General features: G+C 36.0%; 1 protein-coding gene and 1 long non-coding RNA gene across 4 annotated transcripts; both read right to left on the reverse strand.

Moving 5' to 3' along the window:
- Nucleotides 1–561: 561 nt before the first annotated feature.
- Nucleotides 562–4,506, reverse strand: LOC106078029 (uncharacterized). The gene is made up of 5 exons (XR_008774458.1): nucleotides 4,179–4,506; nucleotides 3,587–3,679; nucleotides 2,754–2,855; nucleotides 1,750–1,839; nucleotides 562–946 (listed from the first exon to the last, which is right to left on the reverse strand). It is a non-coding gene; the product is annotated as an uncharacterized LOC106078029 (long non-coding RNA).
- Nucleotides 4,507–4,899: 393 nt separating this feature from the next.
- LOC106063261 (low-density lipoprotein receptor-related protein 4-like) lies at nucleotides 4,900–27,012 on the reverse strand. Of its 3 annotated transcripts, XM_056009243.1 has the most exons (9): nucleotides 26,131–27,012; nucleotides 23,030–23,106; nucleotides 21,340–21,450; nucleotides 17,745–17,855; nucleotides 16,625–16,774; nucleotides 15,925–16,035; nucleotides 8,828–8,938; nucleotides 7,884–8,081; nucleotides 4,900–5,903 (listed from the first exon to the last, which is right to left on the reverse strand). In XM_056009243.1, the coding sequence occupies exons 2-9, from the start codon at nucleotides 23,067–23,069 to the stop codon at nucleotides 5,779–5,781; spliced, it is 957 nt and encodes a 318-aa protein (XP_055865218.1). In that variant the 5' UTR covers nucleotides 23,070–23,106; nucleotides 26,131–27,012; the 3' UTR covers nucleotides 4,900–5,778. The 3 variants fall into 3 exon arrangements, with proteins under 3 accessions (XP_055865218.1, XP_055865217.1, XP_055865219.1); XM_056009242.1 differs by lacking the exon at nucleotides 26,131–27,012 and having other exon boundaries at nucleotides 23,030–23,394; XM_056009244.1 differs by lacking the exon at nucleotides 26,131–27,012 and having other exon boundaries at nucleotides 4,904–5,903; nucleotides 16,664–16,774; nucleotides 23,030–23,393.
- Nucleotides 27,013–27,645: the final 633 nt, after the last annotated feature.

Here is a 27,645-nt window from a genome sequence, read left to right on the forward strand (position 1 = left end):
CAGCTGGACACTATCCACCATTTAATCTATAGACCAGCGCAATTTTTAAAAAAAAGGTATACCTACATGTCTTTTAAGTCCTATAAGTCGGTTACCCTCTTGTTATGGAGTTTGTGTGTGTGTGTATGTCAGTGTTTTGTTATGACACAAGACTCTTCAAACATAAACACTCTCATGTTCTGATTTAGAAACACTTGAATATTAGTACAAATAAGGTAACCATAATAGTTTCAACTCTCTTCATGTCGATACATTTGACTCCCAAATACCCAAATTCACACCATTTCTCATTCACACCATATGCTGTGCTACTTACTACAAGTTGTTACACTGACTCAACAGATGTTAAGTGGCCATTAAAGATATAAGACTTATAAGGCTTATAACTTCATAATTAAGATCACCAAGATTTGAACCCTTTGGCTCTGCAGCCTAGTGTTACATGATTCCACCACTACACTATATGCTATTGATCAAAATATTTACGTTACTACAGGAACAGGTCATTGGGAGAAAAGAGTAAGGGGGAGCGGCAGACTTCAAGCCTAGTTTAGTTTTTCTATTCGCCAAAGTCAATCTTAAGATTCCTTTGGCTAATTCAACAGAAATAATTTGTTTACTTAAAAACATTTCCACTTCTATCTTTTCTTTATTTTTTTTTTAATTTGACCTGTCTCATCATCCGACCTTCAACTCTGACACAAGACTTAGAGAACAACCAAGCTAATGTTGTACAAAGACTTCATAGTCTAGACATTTTTGACTAAAGTTTCTTCCTGTCTATCTCCTGGGCACGTGACCACGTAAATGTGATTCTCGACATTTCTTTCCAGTAAGTCATAAGTACTTCCGGAAGCATTTTCAGTCACTTTGAGCAGAGTTAGACTGCTAGGGTCATCCGGACACTTTTGTATGGAACTGTAAGACTCAGATAATTGTTGGTTGTCTGAAAAGCAGAAAAAAAAATTCGTCTAAATATGATTTAAATAATGCACATACTTATCTTAAGATCCTAAGCATCTAATGCAGTGGTTCTTAAAATGTAATCCGTGGATCCCCCGACCCCTTTTTACAGAGGGGGATAAAAAAAATGCTGAAAATTGTGTACAATTAAATCAATTTTTCCCTAAATCCGATCGGATTGTTAGAATACTAATCGACTCGCCTGGGTATTAAACCCTTGGGTGCGTAGCTCAGATCCCAATCATAGAGAAATCCATTTTAATAAAGTAGCAGTTTATTGAAATATAAAAAAAAAACGATCAACTTAAACCAAAGTTCAAACAAGGATACCACAAATCTGGTTTCAAAAACAAATGTCTAATTGTACTTCCTGCATAATGAGTTATTGTACAGAAGTTGTTAACTGAATTCCCGAGTTGGGTGGACTCACGGGCGCCCTAAAAGTCCTGAAATGTCTTCACCGAGATTCGTACATAGGATCCCAGGTTCAAATGCCAGGCGCTTAACCAGTTAGACAGCGCGATCTATATTATTGTACAATGCTTTATATAATTATACCTTGACCAGTGATACACAATTGATACAGCGGGCTATTTCCGAACCTTATTCTGGTACAATATGAACCCTCCAAGAAATTGGACTCGATGATTTTAAAAGTGTGACGCAGGCTGTGACACGCGCGTGGGAAAACTTCAAGACTTCTAGACCAAATAAAGGTTGGACATAACTGATCTAGGCTCTATGTGGCTACAGCTTCTTTCACACTGGGTGATCCTACATAGTTACCTCCCTTTGCTTTTAGTGTTCCATTCTTTCCGATTTTGTTTGAATCTAGTTTTTTCGCTGCGTAATCATGATCCGAAATTTGAATATAACCTGAAAAGTAGAAAAAAAAAGTTAAATCAAGCATTTCATTTTCAAATACAATATCTTATTTACGAGTTCGTTGATCTGTCTGTCAAAACGTTTAGACTTGTAGAATAAGACCGAGGATGTCTTGCTGAAAGTTCCAGTTCCCGTCGCCTCAACATGGCGCCTACATGGAAACGTCAGTCCGGGGAATGGGAAAGGCTAAGAACGAGTGGGCTACCACAGTTCTGCTCTAGCGAACGTACACGTGGTGAGGATAGAAGAAAGGCTTGCTGACCCCCAGCTCCATGCGTAGCACTGTCCCCCAGTGGAGATCAAACGCGTGGTAATGGTCCTCCGACGGTTAGTTTCGGTACATTATAGGAGATTCCCCCCGCGGGCTCGGCCTCCTGCCGTTGCATAGGAGGAGAAAACATGTGACGTTGGCCCAAGGAGGAGTGTCTCACAAAAGAAAGGTGTGAATAAATGATCACCTTGTTAATGGGGACATCCTAACTGGGAGGTAGGTGAAGAGACAACTTCCCGTCCTTGCCACGGGATAAAATATTTGACCATGTCAAACATTCAGAATAGGGATTTATCTCGAACACTTCAGACTTGGTGGCTTGAGTGGCCGTGCGGAATACGTGCAGGACTGTAGTTTAGTCGTCTCGATGGTACCGTGTTCATACCCTGCCCGCTGCCACCCCCCGTCGTCCTGCGGGCAGGTTTGGACTAGGAAGTAGATAATCTTCATCACTGTAGGAACATTCGAAACATGTCAAACATTTTACAGAGAAACAAAAACAAGACTCGTTCAGCACAAACAATCTGGGCTAAACATTGTATGAAACTCTTTCGGTTGAATCAACATCTATGTCAAAAGTTTAATATATCGTGTTAAAAAATAATTTTAAAAAATAAGGCCTTTCTTATGGTACCTTTTACTTCAGTGTTTTGGTCATCACATTGTCTATTGACATCACTTGCAAGTGGCTCAATATAATTGTTGGTACTGGAATCATTTTCAATTTCGAAATAGACTGAAACAATAAGAACATAACTTTAAAACAAAACTGCCCACTGATTAATTTAAAGTTAGCTAAGTCTTCTATGAAAATTATATAATTGAAAAAAAAAGCACACAAAAAAATTTTCAAGAAGGCTCAGAGGTTAAACAGTATAAGACCAGTTAAAACAAGGTTACAAAATCAGTTTGTGTGGATACACAAACTCAAAATCGGCCCCGAAGTGGTCCGCTGTGGCAGGTAAAAAGAAGGAAGGTCTCAATATTTTCAGAAAGAATTTCAGAAACTATAAACTACAAACTATCAACAACTACAATGAAAGGTGTTCAGTAGTTTGACCGCTACATCATCTTGAAATCATTTATTGGATAGATTTTAAAAATGTAATTTAACACCGTCCTTCAGCAGTGCTGTTCCTATTACCAATCGAATTATTTTCAAACTTCTACTTCTTTACTCAAAGTATAACGTATATCTCTGAAATATTTCTTTTGAAAAACCGTATTCACTAATCAGAGCGCAGACGCTGACCAGTCTAGAGATCTAGTCGAGACTCTATTTCTCATCACAAAGTACAATGGTGATAGTATTCTACCAAAAGTAGCTTTGAGAAATACCATAACAGTCAAAACCAACAAGCGTTCTTATTAAATAGGCAACGCCACTGTTTGAATAAATAATGCCAACGTGTAAACAAACGCCGCCACTGATGGAACAAACAATGCCACTGTACGAGCTTTCATTACCTTGTTCAATGTCTTCTTGAGGTTCTTGGTACTGTCGTCTGCTTAGTTCTTCGTGGTCCAAGGAGTAATCATTATTATAGACGTTAATGTAGTCTGTCAAAATTGAGATTTTCTTTATTGACATTCTCTTGATTTATTTAACATTGTAACAATGCATTTTTTAAAACAAATACCCAATTACATTCGACATACTTTGTTAATTATTCTAAGTTGTTGTTTTTTTTTACATTTAAATTCAGTGTTAAACTTGTGATTAGAATCGTTAATTTCTCATAATACAGAAATAAATATTCAAATAATAATAATAATGACCTATAATCTGACATATATGCGAATATATTTGATTTACTGTCTTAGCTGGTCATAATGTTTACACAACATAAATTGTCATTTTAACGCTGAATAAATTGTTTTTTAAACTGAATTAATAGATAAAAAAATCTTTGTGTCTTTTATCCTTTCAAATTCTATCATTACCTTTCATTGATTCCCTAATACGTCATACAATTATATCTACAATTGTTCCTCCACCGAATGATATTAAATAAATGTATGACTTTTTCATTAGCCTTTATACCACAAAATAGCTTACCTGCACTGGTGCTTGCTTGACCAGAATGTATTTGTCTATAGGTCAGGTAAAAGATACATTATAATGTTGTTCAAATCGATATTTTAAAAAAAATGTTAATTATAAACTAAAAGAAATTACTTAAATAATAATAAGAAGAATCTTACTTACATCTGAGCTGTAACCAATTTTATTGAGAATTTGAAAAAAAAAGAAAAATGATTAAGTATTGAGCGAATGGTGAAGAGCTAGAGAAAGATTTATTGGCTAATAAGGGTAGAGAAAAAGAGGGGAAAGCAGAGTCACGCATTGTCGGTGACAGATTATATAGATTACTATATTATATATATATGTTTAAAACAATTGAAATGAAGAATAGATGGAAAATCTGCTTTTAGACACTTATCCCAGACATTTTCACCTTTGGGTCACCAGTGCTTATTGTTGTTCAACACATAGAATGAATTGTTTGCAAGAGTGTGTATCAATACAGCGTCATGCATTTTGTTTTATCGATTTCATATTCACATATATACCTCAATCACGTATGCAAGATATATATACAGAGAGAGACAGACAGAGAAATAAAGACAAAATCAGATATATTGTGATGAAATGAGAAACGATGCTTGTTGTTTTTGTTTTATTCTCTTCGTAGCCTAATGTTAAACCTTTTCTCTATTGGAAGTTCGCAGTTCGCGTAGTCCTTTGAAGCAGAAAAGTGGTTGTGCAGTGACTATATGAACCAATCTGGAAAAATCCGGGATAAGTAGCTAATGGTATAGGCATCATCATCTCCCTGCCTACGTGTAGAAGGTTAGTATAGTTCCATGGTTGAGCAAGAGGAAAGGAAACGTCTACAAGGGAGTACTTTCAAGAAGAACAAGGCTGCTAGGTGAGGACATTGGAAAACATTCGGAATTTTCTTTGCTAATCAGCCAATTCAGAACTTAATTTTTCCACATATGGGGTTTACTCTCTTGTTATATTAAATTAAAGAAACTCTTGCGCTTGATTGGACCGTATGAGGTGCTTTAGCTACGTTCGTGTGCGTTTAAATCTTTTTATGTCACGAGTGCATCGCCTTTCAACATAGTCCAAAAAGCATGTCTAGGACTTAGCAAACGTTGATTGTTATAATAGTAAGGCATTGTCTACGAGTCCGAAGATTATGGAATGAGTGTATTATTTCTCATGACCACGCTAACCCGGTTGCGACCTATAGTTGGCCCCATCAAATGAGGGTGTCGATTGAAGTTTAATTTTTAATTTCGTCTGCGCCTATCCTCGGCTATGTCCCTGCTATTGGTTTCAAAAGAGTGACTCATGAGAGTGACTTCGTGAGAGCTCTCCAGCAGTCTCTTTCACAGAATGCCAGCTGCATTCCTCCATTCCAATGAGGGCAAAATGGCGCATGAATTGATCTTCATAGCGCTTCTGGTAGCACCTATCTTACATCGTCCTCCTTTAGGCTCGCCAAAAAAGATTGCTATTTGCACCATGTGATATAGGAATCCAACCCAGCGCAGTAGTAGATGGTAAGAAGTGCTTCTATACTGTCAACACCAGCCTCTAGCAGAACATAGTTATGGCTGAAGTAGTCTATTGATATAAATTAATACTAACCTCTTTTTTGAAATTTTAGATGGACTGCTACTACAGTCACCAATATTAAGATCAATACGCAGACCACTGCTCCAACAATGTAGAGATAGATTTCTGCGTTTCTAACCGGAACAACAGTTTCTGAATAAATAGAATACAATCTGAAGTGTTAGTAACAAGAAGTTAGTGCTCTAGCAACAATGCAAACGACAGAAATACAAAAATTTGCTTTGAATGCTGGTACAAGTCCTAATAAGAGTCTGGAAGTCCAAGAGGCGTTCTGACCGCGTCTCCCCGTGGTGCCAGGTCTTAACAAGCTCTTCTAGCATAGTGTAAAAAGTAATGTAAAGTTTCCCTTTCAGACCTTGCGATCTATAGGGCAGATGATGTTAAGGTCATCTGTTTCTGTGGCCTACGGTTAACGAGAGTGTCATGTGGCAAGCACAACGACAAACCGCCTTTACTTTCCCCAACTAAAGTTAGGTACCCATTAGAGTTGTGTGGACTCAGGGGCGCCCTAAAAATACCGAAATTCAAAATCGCAGTCTTCGCCAAGATTCGAACCCAGGACCCCATGTTCGGAAGCCTAGCGCTTAACCCTCAGCCACCGCGCCCCCTATTGCATAGTGTGGGGCAGTAAAATATCCCGTTTGCTCATATTTCTCACGGTTCATGTCAAATTTTGATTCAATGTCCCTGCTGCGGTGAGGAAGAGGAAGACTTTTTATTTACTTTTCGAATGCCCAAGCCTTGCTGATTTCTGTCTCGACAATTCTGGGAAGCCACAAGTACATTACGCAAAACAGCAGAGTTTCTGTCCAGGGCGTTTGCAAGAGAGGATCTGAGCCTCTCTAAGGCCTTCACTCTCATGGAGTTTGATGTGGATGATAATTAACCAGAAGTGTTGCCAAATCTTCAACAAGTTTTTAAAACTGATAATATTGAAATAAAAAGCAAAGAAACAAATAAATAAATATTCCCCTCCCAACCATTAAAAAAAACACAATCATGAATGAAGCTAGCACTCCACATACTCTGTATCTCCAACTCTAGAAAAACAAGGTTACAAAAGACAGTTTGTGTGGAAACACAAACTCGAAATCGGCACCCGAAGTGGTCCACCCAGGCAGGCATCAATATTTTCAGAAAGAACATCCGAATGAAATTATATTAAAGACAAATGAGAGATAAGAATGGAGAAAGAAGGTTAACAGATCTTGTGTAGTGCCCCAACGGTCCACCACATCAAAGGATAGGTGAAAGTGAATGTAAAGTTAGATGTGAACCTGGCCTAACTAGTTCCTCTTTCAGACCTTGTGGTCTATAGGACAGATGATGTAAAGTTCATCTGTTTTTGTGGCCTACGGTTAACGAGGGTGTCATGTAGCAAGCACAACGACCAACCGCCTTTACTTTTCCCCAACTAATGTCAGGTACCCATTAGAGCTGAGTGGACTCAGAGGCGCCCAAAGATTCCAAAAGTTAAAAATCCCAGTCTTCACCAGGATTCGAACCCGGGACCCCAGGTTTTGAAGCCAAGCGCTTTACCGCTCAGCCACCGCGCCTCCCCTGGCCTAAATAATGTCTTATAATTGATCTAATTTTTAGAAAAGGCTCAATCTCTTATTCAAATCCTCAAAAAGTTTTAAAATTCCGCAATAAAACAAAAGGTTCAGGAAAATGAAGTTTATAAGATTACTATTCGTTTTAAATTAGTTCTAACTTTCAATGCATACTAATTAGCTTTTTCTCTTTAAAAAAAATACTTGCATAACTGATTTTAAAAAATAGATTTTTCGCTTTCAGGGAAAAAAAAGTAGCCGTTGCATCAGAACTTTGAATGGTCTAAAATATTGTGATGTCCGATTTTCAATATCTTTTTTAGTTTACGAGATCTAAACGGGACGGACGGACAGACGGACAGACGGACAGACGGTCAGACGGACAGACGGTCAGACGGTCAGACGGACAGACGGGACAGACATTTCACACAAAACTAATAGCGTCTTTTCCCCTTTCGGGGGCCGCTAAAAAAGCAAGTTTTAAGAACATATTTAATGAAAGAGTTTGTTTTTAATTCAAAAGAGTTATTAAAACATGATCTTAGTCAACAAAATATACCAAACAGAAATGATGTCGTAACAAGGTGTGTCTCATTGGCTTGTAAAGACGTGGACGGTTTAGTTCTTTTCTCCACGGTGGGTTGATCACAGTTCCACTCATCGCTGTTGTCGCCACAAAAGTTGTGTCCATCACAGCGGTATTTGTTCAGTATGCACTTCCCATTAGCACACCGCCATGCACCATGAAAACACATGTCTGAAACCAAAGCAAAGCGAATTTTAGCTGAATCGAGACCAATCGTCATAGGCCTGAACACTGACCTGCAACGTCAGAACTTTTGGGCAGATTAGACCTATAGCTAGAATCTATTCCTGTTACAGAGTTACCATAAATTATGAGTTACAATTAGAATAAAAGCTAGTAAACAGACCTTTGAGGTGGCAACGAGCTATTGGTCTATACTGCACATAGGTTGTGACGTTGCAGGTCAGTGTTCAGGCCTTCTATAACGCTTGGTCTAGGTTGAATCAATAGCTGATTGTACCATAACATATTCATTTGTTGACAAGTATCTACATAACCCCTCGGATTGTCTTATGATTTCATATCGTTAGTTTAATTTGTAGTTTTGATCATCGCATTATTGTGATTACATGTTGTATTGCTGTGTTATGGCTTGGAATGCTGTTACATGCTGCGATAATCATTTTATTGTTTATGTTAGAAGTATTATTCTGAAGTGAAGACATTTGAAAAGAAAGCATACAATCTTAACGAGGTGCTTCTCTAGCTTCTGCTTGTGAATCAACTTCCATAGAAGAAAAAAAAAGTTACATTTGCGATTTTGTGTGTTCCTGAACTTCAGAAATTCATTCTCCTAGCTTCTACAACCCATTATTCTTCCTAGTTAAAAAGCGCAGGTTATAGAAAGTTAAACTGAAAAGGGTATAGCATATAAAGTACAAAATAGCTAAAATGCTGTACAGTTGAGTACTACTGACCGCAGTTTAGTTCATCACTCGAGTCGCCACAAGTATCGAGACCATTGCACCGGTACATCATCAGGATACATTTACCATTGTCACATGTCCAGGCAGAAGGAGAGCAGTGTGCTGAAAAAATACAGCAATATGTCTAATATGGGTTACATCTGTTACAACTGAGGATACAATTCTATTGCTTTTGGACCAGCTTTATAAGCATCTCGATACACCCAAAACATAAGCACGCTTCGTAGATTTCTAAACAAACTGAGTAACTTAAATGTCAGCCCTTACGTACAAGCATGGGTTCTAAACTTTTTAACCCAACGTCCTCAGTATGTTAAGGTCAACAACACCAAATCGTCAACTCGAGCACAATGTACGGGGTGCTCCACAAGGTTGTGTACTTTCTCCTGTACTGTGCACTCTTTACACTAATGACATAAGAAGCATCTATGACTCAGTTAAACTCATTAAATTCGCTGATGATACTGCCATAGTCGGTCTTATTTCAGGAGACGAAACTCAGTATCGAAGTATCGAAGCTCGATAGAAGAGTTTACAAACTGGTGCACTGACAACTTTATAGAACTGAATGTCACAAAAACTAAAGAACTTATAATAGATTTCAGAAAGAATAAACAAACTTACACTATGCAGATAAACACTACATCTATAGAACAAGTGAAGGCATATAAATATCTAGGAGTCATCATTGATAACAAGCTTTTATGGGAAGACCAGCGACTTTTTTTTCTATTCAAATTCAATAGCTTTAACTTTTTTGAACAAAAATGTCTAAGAATAAAAAAAGAATCTTGGAAGACAACGGCCACCCACTCCATCAGAACTACGTCAGATTGTCGCGAAGTGGGCGACTGCTGTCAATCAAAACAAGAACAGAGCGGTACAAAAACTCGTTCGTACCTTACTCGGTCAGACTATATCGACGCCACTCGTTGATAAGGAAACATGGAAAGGACCAAGATGCCTGAGTGTAGTCGCTGAATGAACTCTTTATGTTGTCTCTGTTCTGTTTATGTGTATGTTTCTGTTGTGCTGTCTTTATATGAGAAAAAAAGTCAATAAGGATCAATAAAGAAGTCTTAGTCTTACCCGGTCATTATAATATTGTTACGATCTTCTCTATCAGGCCTTCTGTAAACACTGCTAAACACAACAGCACATCAACACATCAAGAACTTGACAACAAGAGTTCCAAATAATCTGGCACTTTAATAATGAGTGAATAAATAGATAACAGCCAATACTAGACAATGGGCAACACAATCATCTACTAAAAATGCTACACTGTACATCACCGTACTAAACTGCCAACTAACAGTCCCGGTTTCCTCGATGTCCTGTCTTGAACTCCTGACGTACACGCTCTGTCCCTGGTCCACGCAACCTTATGATCAGATGACCATAACACAGGCCATATTCACGTGCAAAGTTCATATCAGACAGTACTGTCCCTTGCCCTTCGATATAGCCAGCTAAACTGTATTATTGGCCTGTGTCACATATGTCAGCTGATCTCACACAGTTAATCCTATCGCGCCGCCAATAGGGTTACAACAATATTATATGTTTTCAACATCAAATGTGTGTGTGTCTCTGTATGTGCAAACAAATGTTAATCTCTCTCTCTCTCTCTTGTTTTGATGACTGCACAATAAAAAGTCTTTTTAGCGGCCCCCATAAGGGGAAAAAGCCGCTATTAGGTTTGTGCAAAATGTCCGTCTGTCCGTCTGTCCGTCTGTCACACTCAAAACTAGAAGAGATATGAAAAATATTATTTCATCATTAAATCCAGCTTGAAAAGTTTAGGTGCAACGGCTAGTTTTTGGTTTTCTAAAAGCAAACCGTTTAATTTATAAAATTAATTATGCAAGCGATTTTTTCATAAAAATACACCAATTCTAAAACAATTACGTAAATGTAAGGGAGGCAATGTTACAATATGCTAACAAAGATGGACGATTTTGTGTATTTTCAGTATCACTAAGTCAAATATATTTTGAAAATGTACAGGAAATGTTTACAACAAATACAAATAATAGTTAAAGATGTTTTTTCTGGTCAACTAGCTGCTAAAATTAAAAGAAAACATTTCTGTTTGTTTATAAAGGCTAATAATGCACTTTGTATGTAAATATCACGCACATTTTTTTAAATGGACTTTTTATGCAGCGATTTTCGTGCAGTAGCGTAACGTCGCAACATGATCAGGTGCTAAACCAATTCCTTAAACTTTTTTTAAAAATCAGATTTTATTTATTTTTTGTTTAGTGCCCCCATCCGAATAAAAGAAGCTTATTTTTGTGCGTTTTGTCTGTTGGTCGGTCTGTCCGTCACGATTAGATTTAAAAAACTAGAACTCTAAAAGCTATTGAAAATCTGATTTACCCTTTAATGTTCCTCCCATAACATCTCAATAGTTTTAAGTATCTAAAATCGATTGTTCCGGATTTTTTTGTGCAAAACTAATCAACGCCAACAAATGTTTGTTTGCTCTTCTAACTTATATTACATTCAATTTCCATGCTTAAACGTTGCAAAAACACATTATCAATAATATGTTGTTCCGTTTTTTATGTAAATATCATATTAATGCTAAATCATAATCTCTATGCTGACTTATATTTCATTAAGTGTAAAAATGTTCCAGATATCTATATTATAAAGTAGAATGTGTGGAGTATGTATGTATGTATGTATGTATGTATGTTACTTATAGACATCAAAACCGCTTGACCAATCTTGATAAAACTAGGCAGGAATGTTCCTTGGGTACCAACTTAGACCGTAGTGTATGTAATGTAGCCCTAAAACAAACTTAAGACCCTCAAAAAAAATAAAGTTATCCGACTCTATTACAGCTATAGTATTTTATGGATCTAGGCCATGTCTACAATGTTGACATGAGAAAAGATAGAAAGGATTTAGACCTAGATCTAATTTTAAGAAATACACTTTGCGCAGATAGTTTTTTACTTTGACACATGAAAATACAAAAGAAGATCCATTGATTTCATTATATAATAAAATTAACCTTCAATTTTGTGTTTCAAAAGCATTTTTTACATTAATTAGTTCCTTATATCTGTGATTACAGATTTCCTGACGAACATTCTTTCATTAGACAATTCCGTAATGAATCGCGTACTAAATATTAATTCGTTTAATTGTTTACTTTATAATCCCATCCCTAGATCTAAAACTCTAATTCAACTCTAAGATGATAAAACTTCTCTTCGCACAGATAGTTTTATACTTTAACACATAAACATATTAATTAAAGTCCATTCATTTCATATTTTGATCAAATAAACATTCAAATTTGGTTTTCTAAAGCTACATTCTCCTACGAAAGCTGCGAAGCCGAGTTTAGATAGGCCTAGATCTATATTCATTCATGAATCGCGTACTAAAAATTATTTCGTTTAATTGTTCACTTTATAATCCCATTCATTTAACAAAGCTATCGCTCTTTTCGTTTTTAATAGATAAGAATGTATCGACTTCGGGTAAACCCATTTTCGCAAACCTAATTTTATTTTCGTAGCGAAAGAGAAATAACGTGAAAGGATCATTAGCTAAGTTTAACATACATATAAATCCAATCCACTATATTATTCAAGGGGTTTTTTACATAAATTAGTTCCTGATATCTACAGATTTCCTGGCGAACATTCTTTCATTAGACATTACCAAATGGTTACACATTAACACATCTCTCTACTGAGTCTATTCCTAGGCCTAGGTCTAAAACTCTTATTGAACTCTAAGATGATAAAACTTCTTTTCGCAAAGATAGTTTTATGCTTTAACACATAAACATACTAATTATTGTCCATTCATTTGATATTTTAATCAAATTAACATTCAAATTTGTTTTTCTAAAGCATTTTTAATACATTCGTTCGCTGTTCGCTAAAGCTGCGTAGCCGTGTTGAGATAGGCCTATATTCATTCATGAAAAAAAGTTCACGCATGCGCAGCACAGAACTCTAGATTAGTGTAGATTTAGATCTATGTCTACCTCAAGATCTACTTTATACTTTATACACATGAACATACAAAATTTAGTCTATTCATCTCAAATTTCAATCAAATATATGTAGGCCTACAAGCAAATGTTTTAATTTGAAAAAAAAATGGATTTAATTAAGCCTATTAGCTATTTTGATTTGATAGCTTCATTCACACTATTTTTACATTGACACATTCGCTTTACTTATTACATTATTATTTCGTTTAATTGTTTACAAAACACTCTCAGTGACTATATCAACAGTAATGCGCAAATAAAGACTCGCGGGTCGCGGGTAACATATGTCTAGTTGTTTTATAAAACATGAATTATGCCTAATGATTGTTTGAAATCGCATAAGGCTTTTAAAAAAAGTAATTTACTAGAATTGATTACTGAAAATTACTTTTTAGACATTTAATTTTCTTGTAAAACATAACATAGAAGTTTTGTAATCGATAAAGAAAGTTCCGGATTTTGTTTCTTACAAATCGTCGCCAGAAATTTCCGAATTTATTTAAAAATCTACTAACGCCAAATAATTGTTTTAACTCCCTCTTCTAATTAATAAACAAATAATCTTCTCATTTACGAAATAATGTTTTTACGGATTTTTATGAAAAATATTTTAACTCACTACTCTCTTACAGTACATTTAACTTTCTACCTAAAACATTAAAAAATCTAATTATCGTTAATATTATGTTCCGATTTTTAAGGAAAACAGAATCCAAACACCAAAGTAAGGTATGAAAATCTCTCCACGTGGCTGTAGTACATCTAATTTTTATACGAGACCATCCAAAAAATTTAATTAACGGTATTACATTTATCTGAAATTCTCTTTTTCTTTTACTATTTATACAAACATCCGGAACAATCTATTATATAAACTTTTCAATTGTGTTCATACCTAAAAATTATTGCGATGTTTTGAAACGTAAAATAAAGGTTAATCAATTTTTAATAACTTTTAGTTGTTTTTTTTATATCAAGATAACGGACAGACCGACTGACAGACAAAACGCAAAAACAATGCGGCTTTGATCCTTTTTAAATAATATCTATTAGAACTCAGTGCACCAATTTCTATGAACCCTCGTTAAATATCTCGTGTAAATAAAGACATTTTTTTTTATGGTACCGGTACTAGCCTATTGTGAGGTAATGGAATTTTTTTTCTTTGACGTCATATGAATGGACTCTTTAAATGTAATGTTAAAAGAACGCACTCGGTGCACCAATGTCTATTAACCTTCGAAAAAATTGCTTGTATTAATGAAAACATATTTTAGTCTAACTAAGCCGTGTGACGTAGTGTTTTTTTTTCCTTTGGCGTCACATGGAATGAATTCTTTAAATGAAATGCTAAAAGAACGCACTCGGTGCACCAATGTCTATGAACACTCGAGAAATGGCTCGTGTTGATAAAGGTGATTTTTAGTCTAGCTAGGCCTTGTGACGTAGTGTTTTTTTTTCCTTTGACGTCATATGGAATGAATTCTTTAAATGAAATGCTAAAAGAACGCACTCGGTGCACCAATGTCTATGAACACTCGATAAAAGGCTCGTAATGATGAAGGCGATTTTTATTCTAGCTAGGCAGTGTGACGTAGTGTTTTTTTTCCTTTGACGTCATATGGAATGAATTCTTTAAATGAAATGCTTAAAGAACGCACTCGGTGCACCAAAGTCTATGAACACTCGAGAAATGGCTCGTGTTGATAAAGGTGATTTTTAGTCTAGCTAGGCCTTGTGACGTAGTGTTTTTTTTTCCTTTGACGTCATATGGAATGAATTCTTTAAATGAAATGCTAAAAGAACGCACTCGGTGCACCAATGTCTATGAACACTCGATAAAAGGCTCGTATCGATGAATGCGATTTTTAGTCTAGCTAGGCCGTGTGACGTAGTGTTTTTTTTCCCTCTGACGTTATATGGAATTAATTCTTCAAATGAAATGAAAAAAGAACTCGGTATAGTAATGTTTATTAAGCCTCGTTATGTGACTCGCGTTTAAAAAAGGAATGATATCTTGATTTAGATCTAATCTAGATTTTTTAAACTAGATCTAGATTTTTATTACAGTATTTCTAGATCTGGATTTATATTCTAATTAAAATTAGTTTAGAGTCTAGATCTAGAATTTCTAGATCTAGTTTAGACTAAAATAGACTAGATTAAGATGTAGAATTTCAATTTCTAAACTTAAAGTGTAAAAAAAAAGTGTAGATTTTCATTTCCAAACGTTTTGATCAATATTGTAATGTTTTAATATACTAAAACTAATCTACTATTTTTTTATTAAATTTAAATTTACGGCAAATGAATCTTTGAAACATTATTACTTTTGACCATCGGATGGCTGCCTGGTCGTGCGGTTTGCGCGCTGGACTGTCGTTCAGATTTATGGATGGCCCAGGGTTCAAACCCTGCCCGCTCCCATCCCCCGTCGTCCTGCGGGAGGTTTGGACTAGGAAGTAATTATCTTCAACTCTGAAGGAACATCCGAAACGTGTAAAACATTTTACATCAAAATTAAATCACCTCTTGAATATTATTTGCGAATATGCAGATCTGACAGGGATCCGACTTCGACGGGGGCCGCCTCTGAGTTTGTGTAACACAAACTCTCTTTGTAATCTTGTTTCTTTTGAGTCCGTAGATTAAATAGAGTGTATTATTTCACGTGGCTACGCAATCCTAGCTGTGCTCTACAAATTTTGCTACGTTCATCGCAGACCTAACCAGTTTATGGCCGTGATCGGCTTAGGTTCTCTTTTCGTTGTCTAAATCCGTCTTCGGCAGTAGATATCTTTTTTGTTTCAAATATGTACCCCGCGGCCTTCGTAATTGATCTCCACCTGTCTCATTCGATCGTCCGTCAGGTGCTCTCTTTTATGCCAGTTAAATCGAACTATAATAGATCTAATTTGACTTTGACTTTTAGAAGTTCTCTCATAAATGAACTGAACAATAAAATTCCTCTGGTCCAGATGAACAAGAGACCAAGGTCTCTGTTAATGCAAATAAAACAATAAACAAAATATGTTTATTCTACTGTAGATCTACTTACTACAGTTCATCTCATCACTGCCATCAATACAATCGATGAGACAGTCACATCGCTTGCCTTCACTGATGCACCTTCCACTGGCACATGGCCAGGCATTTCTGGAACATTTGACTAAATCGAGAATATTTTTAAAAACATATTTAAAAAAAAAAATAAAAAATTGCAAGACTACACCGTACTTACATGTAAAAAGGGAAATTAAAAAAGAGTTTTAAAAAAAAACGATGCCAAAAGCAAAGATTTGTGTGATAAAAACTACAAATGTATAGCACAAATAGAACTGGTCATCTTCTTTTCTTTCAAGAAATATACCAAATAAAAACTCTGTGTCAACTATGATTCGATTGATATCTGAATGTACCACAGCTTGGTTAGTGTAACTTCTTTTGTTTTCTGTTTGTTTGTTTTTTTGCCATACGGATCTGACGTTTGTTCAGAATAACCCTGATTTTAGCGTCACGGCGACTATTTGATATCCTGCATATCATATGATATAGAAGTATGCTTTTTGATCCCACCGGAAACCATCCCTGTTACAGAGTCACCATAAATTATAAATTGAGTTACAATAAGAATGAAAGCCAGTAAACAAATTGGTTTAAACCGTTAATAATCAAGCAATAAAACCAGGTTGTATTAATTATTGGTCAATTATTTGCCAAGCATCAAATGTTGTCAATCAAAGCGTTTTTTTTTAAACCTGTTCCATAGTGTTGCCAAAACTTAAACCAAAATGTACCGCAGTTTCCTTCATCTCTTCTGTCTTTACAATCGTTGACTCCATCGCATTTATAGTTGATGTCAGTACATTTGCCTTTCTTGCATCTGCATTTGTTATCAGTTGATACAGCTGTAAGGAGAGGATAAGCTGTTGTAAGTATTATAACTGTGACAGTCTGTGTTGATGGCACTAAATCTAATAATCTACCCACCAGCATAGAAGGAGTGTAAAATTTACAGTTTGTGAGTCTTGAAGAATCAGAAATAAATCACTCAGATAAGTGTACTGACAGAATTAAATTTCTCACATTAACAATTTAAAATTAAAAAAATTAAAATATTGCAGAAGCGAAAACCATCCTAGACAACGACATTTTTGTATATCTTAGTTCGGATTTTCCCTTTAAACACTTCTACCATAATTTCTCCTTGATCGATTACATTTGTCATACAATATCAATCACAAATAATAAAGCATTTCTTTGGTCGACATTAGAATTGTCTACTTATTCATTTTTTTCCATAGTCACCTTACAAGTGTGCTATATAATCTTGTCGTAATGTTTACATATTACGATTTAGCAACATATGAGTCTTTATTGGGTCTAAGGGAGCAGGGTAAGGTAGCGTTAGGAGCAGAGTCAGGGCCTGATTCACGACTGGCTTTAGGGGGCCTTAACATTTTGAAATGTATACTTTAAAAAAAAAAATAATGATATTAAATACAATATTTGTCAGATGGCGGTACTGCCACATTCCTGCTATAGTAATTCTACACAGGACCTACACTTATCCCGTACTGAGCATATTCACTAATACTTTTTGTTTCAGTAAAATGATTGTGCGTATAATATTTTTTCTAGAACTATGAACTAAAGTTCTTGAATGGCAAGCGGTGAAATGTGTATTTAGTTATCTTTCTTGTCGTTATTATTTAAGATTGAATAAATATAAACACAATATAGATTAGGAAATTTCAAAACAAATCTTATCATGCGACACTAAAAATCTAGTAGACGGCTAATAAGGCGACAATGTATATATGTGAACAGAATGTATTTATATCTCTACTGTTTAAAGTCACTGGATGTACAACGTACTGCAGTTTGTCTCGTCTGAGCTATCGTCACAGTCACTCAAGCCATCACAGCGATAGCCTTCTCGAATACACTGACCATTAGCACATCGCCAGGAATATACAGCGCAGACAGCTGTTAGAAAAACAAAACAATCAAAAGTCAATATTTTTTAAAGGGCGTATATTAGGAAAAGAACTGCACATTTGCAGCCATATATTAAAAACATGTTAGATTTATTTCTCTTTTCCTATATCAAAACAAAGTTAATTAATTACCACTAATTAATTAACTGGTTATTTTTTTAATGATTCATATTTTGTTAGGGCCAATGAATAATTATGCAAAGTGTCAGCTTGATCCGTAAATGGGAACTGGGAGAAAGAACGTGTACAAAATGTTCTACCAGACAGACAGATGATGTAAAGGTCATCTGTTTCTGTGACCCACAGTTAATTATGGTGTCATGTGACCAGCACTACAACCAACCCGCCTTTATTTACTAATGTCAGGTACCTATTAGAACTGGGTGGACTTAGATGCGCCCTAAAGATCCTCAAAAAAAATCCAAGTCTTTACCAAGATTTGAACCCGGAAACAGAGGGCTTTTATTATCGCAATACAGAACAGAGTTATAAGGAATCACTGGCGGATCCAGGGGGGGGGGGTGCGGTAGGGGCGATCGCCCCCCCCACCACTCGGCCGACCCCCCCCCCCAGGGGGGGGCGGCGGACGAACTTTAGTATAGGATTCACACAATTTGTATGCGAATTTATTACTTATGTTAAAAATATATACTAATTACTTATATTTCAACATATTTTTAGATTATTTCGCCCCCCCCCTCTAGTATGTTGGCCGATTTGGTGGAGTCGGGAGGGGGCGATGGTATCAATTCCGCCCCCCCCTACACTTTCGAGTGGGGGGGGCGGTCCAATTTATTGGTAGAAATCACAGCCTGCTAACAAATCAATTAAATATCTATATCCCTGTAACTTGTTATTGATATTTTAACCGATTTTTATATTATGTCGTTCCCTGTTTGCCGATTGGTTGGGGGGGGGGGGGACGAATACCTCTTCTGCCCTTCCCACCTAAACCCTTTGAGTGGGGGGGCGGTCCGTTTTTATGGAGAAATCATAGTTTGTGAACAAAATTAGTTGAATTAATATATAAATTTTATATTATGTCGCTCCCTTTCTGGTATTTTGGCCGATTCGGTGGGGTGAGGGGGGGGCGATTGCATGTACTGCCCTCCCCACTCTAGCTCTCTGAGTGCTGGGGGGGCGGTCCTATTTTTGTGGAGAATCATAGTTTGTGAATAAAATTAGTTGAATATCTATATAATATAAACTACGTATTGATATGTGACCCATTGTAAATATGTCGTACCACACTCTAATCTCAAATTGTATCATTAGTAGCCTAAATTTAAATGAAAAAGGGTTGTACTAGGTGGGAGGGGCGATACATGCAATCGCATTTCCCCCATCGGACAAATCAATACTTTTTCTTTTTGTATTATAGTTAAGAAATTACAAAATTAAAAAAATATGTCACTAATATATTTATATAAACTATAAATTAAATTCTTATATCGAGTCGCCCCACCCATATTCTTTAATGCCGAATGCAATCTTTAGCAGAAATTAGTAAAGGAGCGAGGATTAATCGTTTTCACTCTACCGCCATTCCCATTTCCAGACAGAGTTTTTGTAATTTCACATGAAGTTATCATAAGTATTTTAAGAAAGACTTTGCATTGGAAAAGTTAGAATTCAAACGAAAATTTTCAGTATAAGAGTCATGATTGAGATGAGTTGTAAACTCAAATAACGTTTTCATAGTCACCTTTTACCAACCTTTGCTCAATCTGATATTTTTCTAGCTAAATAAATTTGGGACTATAACTCACAATTTATACTAGAGTGATCTTGAATACTATTTATCGAATAAGTTTTTTTTCGGCGGCGATCCTCAAAGCAAAAATATAAATACGTGTCATATCCTATCTTTTCAAGGAACAAATCGGTTTTATTTGCAATGTATTCAGGGACTATAAATTCATATTAGAATATTTTTCAAGTATAACATTATTCGAAAGGTCGTTTTAAATAGTATGAATAATGAGCTTCAGGTCAGGAGAATGCGTTTCTGCAGAGAAGAATGCAAGAAAACGCTTTTGGCGTCGGGGCTTCGCCCCGAACTTCATTTATGGGAAATGAGTTGTAGATGTCAGGAGAATGCGTTTCTGCAGTGAAGAATGCAAGAAAACGCTTTTGGCGTCGGGGCTTCGCCCCGAACTTCATTTATGGGTAATGAGTTGTAGATGTCAGGAGAATGCGTTTCTGCAAGGAAGAATGCAAGAAAACGCTTTTGGCGTCGGGGCTTCGCCCCGTACTCCATTGATGAATAATGAGCTGTACTTGTCAGGAGAATGCGTTTCTGCAGTGAAAAAAGCAAGAAAACGCTTTTGGCGTCGGGGCTACGCCCCGAACTACATTGTGAAGAATGAGCTGTACTTGTCAGGAGAATGCGTATCTGCAGTCAAAAAAGCAAGAAAACGCTTATGGGGTCGGGGCTTCGCCCCGATCTCCATTGATGAATAATGAGCTGTACTTGTCAGGAGAATGCGTTTCTGCAGTGAAAAAAGCAAGAAAACGCTTATGGCGTCGGGGCTTCGCCCCGAACTTCACCAGAGAACCTTATAGCGCTGCCCCAGTTGTTTTGTTTTTCGCCGAAAGTTGAGAAATGCTGCTTTTTTTTATTTTCATATTTATATATATATATGTGTGTGTGTGTGTGTGTGTGTGTATGTGTGCGTGTGTGTGTGTGTGTGTGTGCGCGCGCGCGCACTGTATGCACGTTTATGCGTAGGGTTAGGGTTTACTGGGCGTTAGGGTTAGGGTTTGGAAAAAAATCGCCCCCCCCACTCCAAAGTTCTGGATCCGCTAGTGTAAGGAATATAAATTTAAAAAAAAAGCATATCCTTATAACTCGTTGTTAAGTATGGTAGTGCAGGGGAAACGGTGGGGGCACATAAAGGCACGACGACCATTTTTGTCTCAATCTGTCTACCAAGGTCGCAAAAACCAGGTTGCGAAACTAATCCTTATTTCTGCTCAAATTGGCCATGAGTTGGCCTGAAGCCTAGTCCCTAGAATGGCTTAGCCTGGCCATGTTTTGGCCTGAAGCCTAGACTTTAAAATGACTAAAATTGGCCATGTGTTGGCCTGCAGCCTGTAACTTAAGAATGTTTTATTAGTTATTCCTGAATCATACGTTAGATTGCCTTATGGAATGTTATGTGATTAATTTTGTAATATATGACTTTGCAGTGTCTCATACTATTGTGGAGCGTGTAATTTTAAGATTGTTATCTTTGTTTCAGTAGGCCAGTGTTTACCAAATGTTTGACCTATGTGTACTTCTTTTATAATTTTTCTAATGCTGAGTACCCCTCGCACCCCCCACACACACACACACACACTTGAATTTATTAACTGAACATAGTAAATGGGTATTTGAAAAAAAAATAGGAATAGTTAATGAGGTGCATCGCGTAACATTTACAACACAACATAAGAAGCAGCGACGTCGTTCTGTGGACATTACTTACAGCAGTTCCTTTCGTCACTACTGTCTGTGCAGTGACTGAACCCATCACATCTGTACGGTAACGTGATGCAGTCACCATTCTTACATTGCCAGGCATAGGACGAACAGTTTACTGGTCGATAGGGGGAAAAAAAGATATTGTACTGCAAGTATTTAAAATTCAAAGACCTACATGACGATTATAATTAACATAAACTTGTATAAATGATTTTGAAAATAATTACTTAAAAAATTACAAATGATTAAAAAAGCTTGTACTATTTAGTTACAATTATCAATGAAAATTAAAATCCAAGGTAAAGTTCGAATACCTATATCACTGTAGTAAGATTATACTTTTGAAACATCTAATGGTATTACTCTAAAAGCCGTCAACACTATAGCAAATATGTTCTATAAATATTGTGTAAATTGGACTTAATAAAATACAAAGGGAGAAGTGGAAGGTACAGCTCAAGGGGGACACAGGGGAGGGAGATGGGGAGATGTCTGAAACCTTGTTGCTTGTACGTCCCCTGTTCCCTAGGACCATCTCACGAGGTCTTCAGGGAACAGTACTAGGCAACAAAAAGAAAAGACAGACAGAGAAAACAATGGGATAACCACGTCAATGAATGGACTGACCTGTCATTGAAAGATATCCAAGTCAAGGCGAATGTCCGAGAAGAATTAAAAAAGAGGGCAGTATGTGTGGTGCCCCAACGGTTCAACAATCGAAGTGATAGTTGAAGGAGTTATCTGTTTTGTACACTTTCAAAAGGATCGGCAATATGTATTTGGAGGCCCTAAGCGAAGTGAATAAGGTGGCCCCAAGTGAAATAGAAAAACAAATAATTTAGAAAAATACGCAATGAATTAAAAACCTTCCCTGTAATTATATCGAAATCCAAAAGTTAAGTTACAGTCATATTGAACTGATAGCATGAATGTGCTTTATGGACGATTCGTGATTTCAAGAATACAGTTATCGTTTCGACAATTCACCAAAAAAGAAAGAAAAACAAAATGGTCTTCTAGCATATGTTGTTTAACAAGTAGATCTAAACATTCGTCGTAAATAAACGTTGAATCATTGTAGTGCCATAAAATTGTGCTATGTTTTGATTCGATCCATGTTCGATCCATGTTCCCCAAGTTTTTCTTTAATTTTTTTTCTTCCTGTGCAAAACCCCTACATTCGGAGTCCCTAGGGCTAGGCGGCTGCCTAGTGTCAGGGGGAGGTATGGAGAGAATGGATATGTTACTTTGATATGTTGGTATGATAGTGATATCCCCTTGTTTAAGTACTCCCAGGTTATGAATGTGAATAGTCTTGCACGTGTTTTGAACTGAATGATTTAGCCTTCGTTGAATGTGCGAGAGAGTGTGTTAGTTAGTGAGGTCTTGTTTCCGGTCCAGGAAGGTTGGATAGTCGCTTCCTGGACTGGTGGTTGTTTATTAATATTTATATTTATTGTCCATTATTTGTACTCTATTCGATATTATTAAAGTATTAAAGTATCATTGTTATTTCATGGAAAGTATTATTGTTATTCATTGAGTTGAAGTTTATTAATAATAAATAATTGTAAGTAAACCCCTAGGAGCCAAATCAAACCAAGCATATAAATGAACCCTGACACCTAGTTTGCCTATGCCTGCTTTCAATGATTAAGCTTCTCCAGTCACGTGTCACTTATGCCATTACTTACCACACCTTGCCTCGTCACTGTAGTCGTCACAGGAGACCATCCCATCACACCGGTACCTCCCAGATATACACGTGCCTCTGTCACATGACCAGGCATCGCGTGAGCATACACATGTAATCAGAAATATAAATACATTCAAAGTTATGTTATCATATAAAAGTCAGTAAGCAGTTAATAAAATATGTCGAAACTTTGAAAGCCGAAAGGATTTGATCTAAAATAAATTGTTTTGAATCTCTCTTGCCTTCAGACCCTCTATGTCAACGATAAACTTTACAATGTCAAGGACGCTTAACTGACCTTTAATGTTGCCAACTATAATCAAGCTACCAAGGTAAAAGCTTTGAAAAGAAAATGTGATTTTGCAATGCTTAACAGTCTCCATGATTATCTTTTTTGTTGTAATCGCTAATCAACACGTCCTTCAGTCTGTACGCCGGATACACCACAAAGATGTCTGTTTACAAGTTTTACCATCATAATGGAAAGTCTCTGAAGTGGAAATGACTTATGGTGGTAACTACTGTTATACGTCATACTTTTTTGTGCCAACTTTTAGTTATACGTTATACTATTAGGATGACGGCAAACTTTTAGTTATACTTTATACTATTAGGATGACGGCAAACTTTTAGTTATACTTTATACTATTAGGATGACGGCAAACTTTTAGTTATACTTTATACTATTAGAATGACGGCAAACTTTTAGTTATACTTTATACCATTAGGATGACGGCAAACTTTTAGTTATACTTTATACCATTAGGATGACGGCCAACTTTTAGTTATACTTTATACCAGCAAGTCGTTGATAAAGACGCAACAAAAAAGCCTCTAAACATAAGAAAACAAAATTCTTTCATTGCAGTTTTATTTCCTGACTCCTTGCATTCTTCATTTAAACTTCACCAGTGTATATAAGCATTCAATGGATAGAAATAACTATAGAGCTGATACTTTACAATGTGTGCAAATCATTATAATTAAATGTTACAAGATACAGCATCGACTTTAAAAGTTCAGTTAGTCTGTGTTAAAGGTAGATAATTAACATAAAATCACCAATACAAAGAACAAAACACAGTTACTGCCCCTAACATTTATAATGTGATATTCAGATCACATCTCTTTAAGACTTCAGGCACATAAACTGATAGGACTTTTTTAAGTTTCCATGTCATAACTTTAACTGATCAGCGATCTCATTATGTTGGTGGTTCCTAAATCTTGTAGTAAGTCGTCTTGAGAGTTTCGAACCCAGCCCACCTCCATACTCCGAGCTCTAAGAGAGGCTTTATTCTGGGATGTAATCAGTTTAGATTGGAAGGAACATCCGAAACATGTAAAACATCAACAACAACAAAAATAATAATAAAAAGTTTTAATCAACGCCATAGAAACACAACTAAACTTTGATCGCATCTCTTTTTATAAATGTGCAAGTGATCCACACCCTTTCTCAGGTACAATAGAGAAACCGAAATGAAACTTCTCGCTGCTATACAGAAGTAAAATATAAAATGTAAGAGAATCTGAGAAAATAAAATCATATAAGAGAATCTAAAAGAAAATGAAGCATATAAGAGAATCTAAAAGAAAATAAAAGCATGGAAGAGAATCTGAGAAAATAAAAGAATGGAAGAGAATCTGAGAAATTAAAGCATGGAAGAGAATCTGAGAAAATTAAAGCATGGAAGAGAATCTGAGAAAATTAAAGCATGGAAGAGAATCTGAGAAATTAAAGCATGGAAGAGAATCTGAGAAAATTAAAGCATGGAAGAGAATCTGAGAAAATTAAAGCATGGAAGAGAATCTGAGAAAATTAAAGCATGGAAGAGAATCTGAGAAAATTAAAGCATGGAAGAGAATCTGAGAAATTAAAAGCATGGAAGAGAATCTGTGAAAATTAAAGCATGGAAGAGAATCTGAAAAAATAAAAGAATGGAAGAGAATCTGAGAAATTAAAAGCATATAAGAGAATGTAGAAAACGTTAAATGATATGAAAGAATAGGAATGGGTGAGAAAGTATGTGAGGGAACGTGATAGGATCTGTGAGTAAATAAAGTATTCATCAAATAGGAAAGTATTGGTAAGTTCATAAAGTAGTAAGCAAATAATGAAGTCAGCTAGTAAGAAGCCTCCAAAACTGTCCTCATTTCGTTCTGCACAAACTAAAATCCAATCCTACCCCAACATTTCTCTCTCAGTCTGGGATTCAATCTCACACTTACTGCAGTTGCGCTCGTCACTTCTATCTTCGCAGTTGTAGTCGCCGTTACACCTGAGGTCCTGGTGAATACATTTACCGTTGGGGCATTGCCACTGTGAAGTGGAGCAGGTGGCTAGTTTGACAACAACAAAAAAAAAAAAACATTTATATCAAGCAAACGTTACGTGGCGCCACTATCTACTTTTTTTTTTATTCAAATTTATATTTACCATTTTTTTCGAGAACAATATTTTATAGTAGGCCAACGTTTATGATTTAGAGATACAGAGACCAAACCTAATATCAGTAGCCCCCTGCCAGCCATAAGACGTAAAGTTTAGTCATGTGAAGCAGTGCACTCTTCCTAAATCTTCGGAATCGTAGATATTGCCATTATTATGATTATTATGATTTTGAAAAAGAGAAACTAGAGGAATGATTAGCCTCTGTCTTTTGAGACTCTAAAAGTAAAAAAAAAAAGTAAAGTTGCCCTTTTAGACTTGGCGATCCATGGGGCAGATGGTGTAAAGGTCACCTGTCTCTGTGGCCAGTCATTAAGGCCACCAGTTTTTCACATAGGAAGACTCTGACAGCTTGAACGTTCAAAAGAGCAAAAGTCCAAGCAGATTATCTGAGAGTCTGCTGATTCTGGAGCAAGCGATGAGAACAATGTCTACTGGTCAACCAATGTGGCGACGGTTGTCGAAATGTGTATTAGAATAACTACCCGCTTTTTCATAAAGCAGGAAAAAACTACAAATAAGGTCTTAAGGAGATTCATAATAGGTTAAAAATCTACAGGAAATAACAAGTGCAATTTAAATTAATTGTATAATTAATTGGGTCAGTATTATTTTAAGAACTTAATGAACATTGATCCACTACTTACAGATAGGATTAGCAACAAACCGATGAGCTATCAAAAATACGAGATAAACACAAATGTCCAAACTTTGTTCCATAGAATTATAAACTTCTTTTTTTCACCCTTTTAACTTTCTTTGGGATTATGAAAGTGAGGCCCAAATACACTTCATCATATATTTAGTTCATACATTTCCAGGCTACTGCCTGTATTACTAGGAACAACTATCTCCGTTCTAGTCAAAACAAACCAATCAGACATCACACAGTACACGTATTTAGGTTGATGTTTTAAGTTTGATTGTTACACTCGGTCTCTCTAGTCAAACATCATCTGTACAGAATATTGTCTTAGGGTTTCAAATGAAGGATGAGTAGAACAATTCACTTCCTTATTACAAGCGCTTCATTTTGTGACATTCAAAGTCAAAGGTATCTGTTAGAGTGAGTAGACGTGTGTTAGTGTGTGTGTGTGCTTGTGTGTATATTTTCATGTTCTGATTAAAGTAATGAGACTTTAAAATGTTAGAGTTGCGTGGCCTAGTTTTAAAAGTAACTTGATTGGAAAGAAAAAAGAAAATAATCCTTTCTTCACTCTGTGGTTTGTTGTCTAAAACTACTCACTATGAGACGTTTTAGGTAATAAATCGATCTCTTGAATATAACTTAAAACGATAAAAAAATTGATTAAAAAAATGGCAAATAAATAATAAAGCGATTACAAAAGATAGATCAAGTAGGCGCTCTATTTAAAACAAACTGCAAAAGCAATTTTTAAAAACGTTTTTTTTTTATTTGATTTGTCTTTGAAGGCCAGAGAATGTTTTAAATATATGGAATAGTCGTAGGTATCTTATTTTATATAATACAGACATTAGTTCAAAAAAAGAAGATGATTACGTCCTACGCGTCATTCATCTAGTCATGCATGTTATCCAATGACTTAAATTCTGTCAAGTCACTGGTGTTCCTGGCTAGCTCAGGAAACCCTTTTCCATGCTCTGATAGCACTAGGAAAGAAGGGGCATAGGAGATAGAGTGTAGAAACTCGTTGCAACCAGTAACAGGACAGTTTGGAAATTCTAAAAACAACATTAAAACCATAACATGAAAAGTTTTTTTACAAAATTGTGTTGACATTTAGACCTAAGAGATAGTGCATCATTTTAAAAAACAAAGTTACCCGTCATTGTACGCTTTAAAAAAAATCAGATCTTAAATTTAATCTTCGATAGGCAGCTTTTAATTGTGACCCTTGAATATTGTTTCTTCTTAGTTGAAACATCCAATCAGTGTTGATGTCATGGTTAGAAGGAAGGAGTGAAGAAGTAGACATCTTAAGTAACACGACCTTGACCTGGTTTAAATGACACGCCTGGTTGGACTCCAGATTTAATGAACATCAAAGAAACGCCAATATCGGTGCATTATTTAATCAAGCATTTATAAGCGCATGTGGATTGCTATTTGTATTTATTTATTACAGACATTACTGTAACTGTAAAGATTTTGCTTTAATAGACTGTTACTTTAATTACTG

Source organism: Biomphalaria glabrata, chromosome 13 (genome assembly GCF_947242115.1).
Source record: "Biomphalaria glabrata chromosome 13, xgBioGlab47.1, whole genome shotgun sequence".
In the NCBI taxonomy this organism is placed as follows: Eukaryota; Metazoa; Mollusca; class Gastropoda; family Planorbidae; genus Biomphalaria; species Biomphalaria glabrata.

Coding starts and splice junctions, on each gene's coding strand:
- LOC106063261 (XM_056009243.1), bottom strand. CDS start 23,069: ATGGTCTCCTGTGACGACTACAGTGACGAGGCAAGGTGTG. Junction 8,082..8,827: donor GAGTGATGAACTAAACTGCG/GTCAGTAGTACT, acceptor CTTTGGTTTCAG/ACATGTGTTTTCATGGTGCA. Junction 5,904..7,883: donor TACGACATCATTTCTGTTTG/GTATATTTTGTT, acceptor CTATTTATTCAG/AAACTGTTGTTCCGGTTAGA.